Genomic DNA, 3,894 nt, shown 5'->3' with positions numbered 1-3,894 from the left:
GGTTCAAACAGTAAATTGAAGCGACACAGTAAAAAAGGTTATTTATCATTGTCAATTTATCTATTTCCGCTGGTTACGCCATAGAGCAACGCAATACGTCAGAGAGACATTTATTCATTATTATCAATCTATCTATTCCTACATTTACCCGTTTTAACGGACAAAGATAGAGCGGATCACGCATACACACCCACTGATTCACTCACAGATTATCACGCATACACACCCACTGATTCACTCACAGATTCCCTCTTTCTCGCAGACGCACCCAGAAACATATCGACAGACTTCTCATTCTGTGTCCCGCACCCACAATCATCAGACGCAGCAGAATAGCGTTAAGCATAGCAAAGCAAGCAAGCGTTGCACACATATTTCCATATTTTAGCCGGCCCAAAAATACGCTCGCTCTCTTTCTTTCTCTCTCTCTGGGCCTCTTACACACACACACACACACACACACAGCCACTCCGTCTCTCTCTCTCTTATTCTCGCGCATACACACACTGTTTCCTTTGCAAAGGGACTTTAACCCTGATAAAGGACTCTAAACTTCTCACCACATAGAATTATTTAATACACAGATTATTCCATCTGGGTTCCGAACCCGGCCCAGGCATCCCTCTGAGTCCACTCAATGGCTCAGGCATATATTCCATCTGGGTTCCGAACCCGGCCCAGGCATCCCTCTGAGTCCACTCAATGGCTCAGGCATATATTCCATCTGGGTTCCGAACCCGGCCCAGGCATCCCTCTGAGTCCACTCAATGGCTCAGGCATATATTCCATCTGGGTTCCGAACCCGGCCCAGGCATCCCTCTGAGTCCACTCAATGGCTCAGGCATATATTCCATCTGGGTTCCGAACCCGGCCCAGGCATCCCTCTGAGTCCACTCAATGGCTCAGGCATATATTCCATCTGGGTTCCGAACCCGGCCCAGGCATCCCTCTGAGTCCACTCAATGGCTCAGGCATATATTCCATCTGGGTTCCGAACCCGGCCCAGGCATCCCTCTGAGTCCACTCAATGGCTCAGGCATATATTCTTTTGGCCATCGGTAGTCTTGTATCACTGACCGATTCTTATAGGCCCTATGGTCTCGAGGGTATTCTTTCACCATGCAACGAGCCGATATTCGATGTGTCACGCATTCGGGGTCAATCGGGTTTTACGGGGAAATGCTGGGGTGCAGTCCTATTAGTCCCCACGAGATATCCCGTAGCGAACCGTTCTCACAGTCTCATCTCCTAATGTGGTTCCTATATAACTATGCAGAGTTTGGATTTTATCAACAGGTTCTGCCTACCTTTTGTTGGGCGATCGCGAGGTGAGACTGCAGGAATCGGTCCGGTTCTCCGGGGTCCCGAGGCCGTGCCGCTCTCCGTCTCTCGTTTCCCAGTTGCGGTCCAATTCAGAAAAAATCACGTCGGGGTCACCAATTTGTTGGGAAAAACGGTCTGGCTAGTTACTGGACCAGATGAAATGAGACGGAGAGGTAATAAAGTCTATCGGCACGAGGACCTTGGATTTATTAAGTAAAGTGGCAACGGTTATACAGAGTCATAAGCGTGAGAAATCGAATATGTCTAAGTCCCTAATCAGCGCTGATGGTTCGTCCGGAGCTTCGCCTCCGTGGAAGGTCTGCTTCGGAAGAAGGTGAAGAGTCCCAGAGTGATACAGTCTTATGCTGTATCTCCTCGTGATGAGGTGTGTGCGTTTGAGATGTGTGTGGTTCTGTGTGTTTTTACTTGACCTTGGTTCCCAGGCACTAGTGTATGCATGTATATCTTCTTGTGTTCCTCCTTACGGGGGAGAGCTTCAGAGCATTCATCCGTTGTGGTCCTCCCGTCCTTGAGGATGACTGGTGCATTGTCTGAGTGTCTACTATCTGCCGGGAGGAGATATGGGGCCCTGGCTCCGGCCCTGACCTGACTATATTCTCATGTATGTGTTATGTGTTAAAAGTTGACTATATTATAAGGTGACTGCCATGTGATGTGCTCATTAAGCTAGGGTAGGAGTTAGCTATATTTATAATGTACATGTGATGTGCTCAGCAGGTTATTTTGCCCCAACAGCATACATATAGGTCCAATCTAGAAAGTCCTACATTAGATGTCCCATAGAGGTGACTGCTTCAGGACTTCAGGATTCAAACCCGCAACATTTTAATACAACCTTTCACTACGTCATACTGCTGCTCTGCTCACTGGCGGCGGGAACAGAGAAAAGATTTGCAACGTGGTGCTCAGTCACTAACATTAACAGTTAGGGCATTAGGGACGCTGTTCTCCAAAGCGAATAACAATAAGTAGCCAGCCATAAGTGCCAGGACGTACAACTTACGTCTCTGACAACTTACTTAACGTTTTACATTAATGAAATCCCTGAAGTTTTAAGTTTTTGTTTTGTAATTAAAAGTAGGCTAACCTATCGGCTAGGCATTCAAATTCCGTCACAATCATTTATATTAAACGGAATGGTATAGATGTGATAGATAGATAGGGCTGGATAGATCGATGGACAGTGTGAATTATTGATTGATTGATTGAATATAAACAGCAGATTTTACATACACACACACACACTCTCTCTCTCTCTCTCTCTCTCTCTCTGTGGGGTGTTAATTCATACTTGAAGTGGCTGGGCATCCGTTGGTTTAATTATATTTTGGCTTACTGGTTAACCCCTGTCCCCTTGATCATTACATCATTTCATCAGCCAGAGGGGAGAACACTGAGTACATTGCTTAACGAGGGAGAGGAGTAGCCCCTAGAGCAGGTGAAGTACTGTGTGTTAATAATTAAATGCTGCGAGGGAACCTGTAATGGGTTGCATAGCAATCACTTAGCACGACCATAAAGTCTGTATTAAACAGTATGAAAAATATACACAAAGTTTTGTTATTTTGACATCCAAGATCATTTTTAGATGGACAATGTTTTGGGTTATTAACTGTCACTATATCGCAGCTGCCTAACAATATGGAAAATAAATGATCCATCCCCATGGAGCCAAGTTGGCTTGGCTTCTTGAAATCATTAACCATGAGGGGAACAACTCCTTGGAGTTGTCTTACTCTGTGACCACCAACACCCCCACCACCACCACTACCACCACTACCGCCACCATCTTCCCAACCAACCAACCAACCAACCAACCGAGATGCGTTTACACTTTTCCCGATGACATTTTCCTTGCAGTGTCTAATCCCCTCTGCGTGTCTCCTCAACAATGAGGTGTTGACTCACCCCTCTCTCTCCCTTGGTGTGGTCAAACCTCTTGTGACGGATGGCAAGGACCTGACAGGACATTCCTCCCCCCCGTCCACCCACCCCCTCGCCCTTTCTGTGCCGGACAGCAGAGCTTTGTGTGCAAATTGTGTTTGTCTGAAAAGACAGCAGAGCAAGGGATTGCGACAAAGGCGATGGGGCTGTAGACTTGGAGGGAGGACACATCAGGTTGGTCTCGCTGGAGTATTTCACCACTAGTGGAGTTTGGGTGTAGGAGGACAAAGGAGAGTGAAGCTACACTTCATGTTCATCTGGAGAAAGCACAACTGTTGTGCAGTAATTTGAGCCAAAAGATTTTAGGTAGGACACCTTTGGGACTTCTATTAAAAGGCGTCTGACATGGACCCCTTAAGGAAAAGAAATGATCAGTTTGATGTTTATGAAACAGAGGCGCCAAGCCGGATTTCTGGGTAAGCTTGTCTTACTCAATGTGATGTAATTATTTAGCTCAGAATTATCTGTTGGTTCTGAGTTTTTGGCTTCTCTTTATTTGTTGGGTGATAACAATTTCAGTAATCACATAACATGCTATACAAAGATATACCAGAATTTACAGATTTAACATGTATCTGTGTATCCGTACTTTCAATGTAAATATGT

General features: G+C 45.8%; 1 protein-coding gene across 1 annotated transcript in view; it reads left to right on the top strand.

The window, feature by feature from the left end:
- Positions 1–3,633: 3,633 nt before the first annotated feature.
- Positions 3,634–3,894, top strand: part of LOC307090333 (cilia- and flagella-associated protein 337) — a gene marked incomplete at both ends in the record, with an annotated part of 14,304 nt that continues 14,043 nt past the window's right edge. The window contains one exon of the mRNA XM_079756923.1: positions 3,634–3,704. Within this exon, the coding sequence (XP_079613049.1) occupies positions 3,634–3,704 (71 nt within the window). The remainder of the gene's footprint in view (positions 3,705–3,894) is intronic.

The sequence above is a fragment of the Pollachius pollachius genome (genome assembly GCF_949987615.1).
Source record: "Pollachius pollachius genome assembly, chromosome: 19".
Taxonomy (NCBI): Eukaryota; Metazoa; Chordata; class Actinopteri; order Gadiformes; family Gadidae; genus Pollachius; species Pollachius pollachius.
The sequence above is the reverse complement of the archived record's forward strand: the minus strand, read 5'-3'. Positions and strand labels throughout refer to the sequence as shown.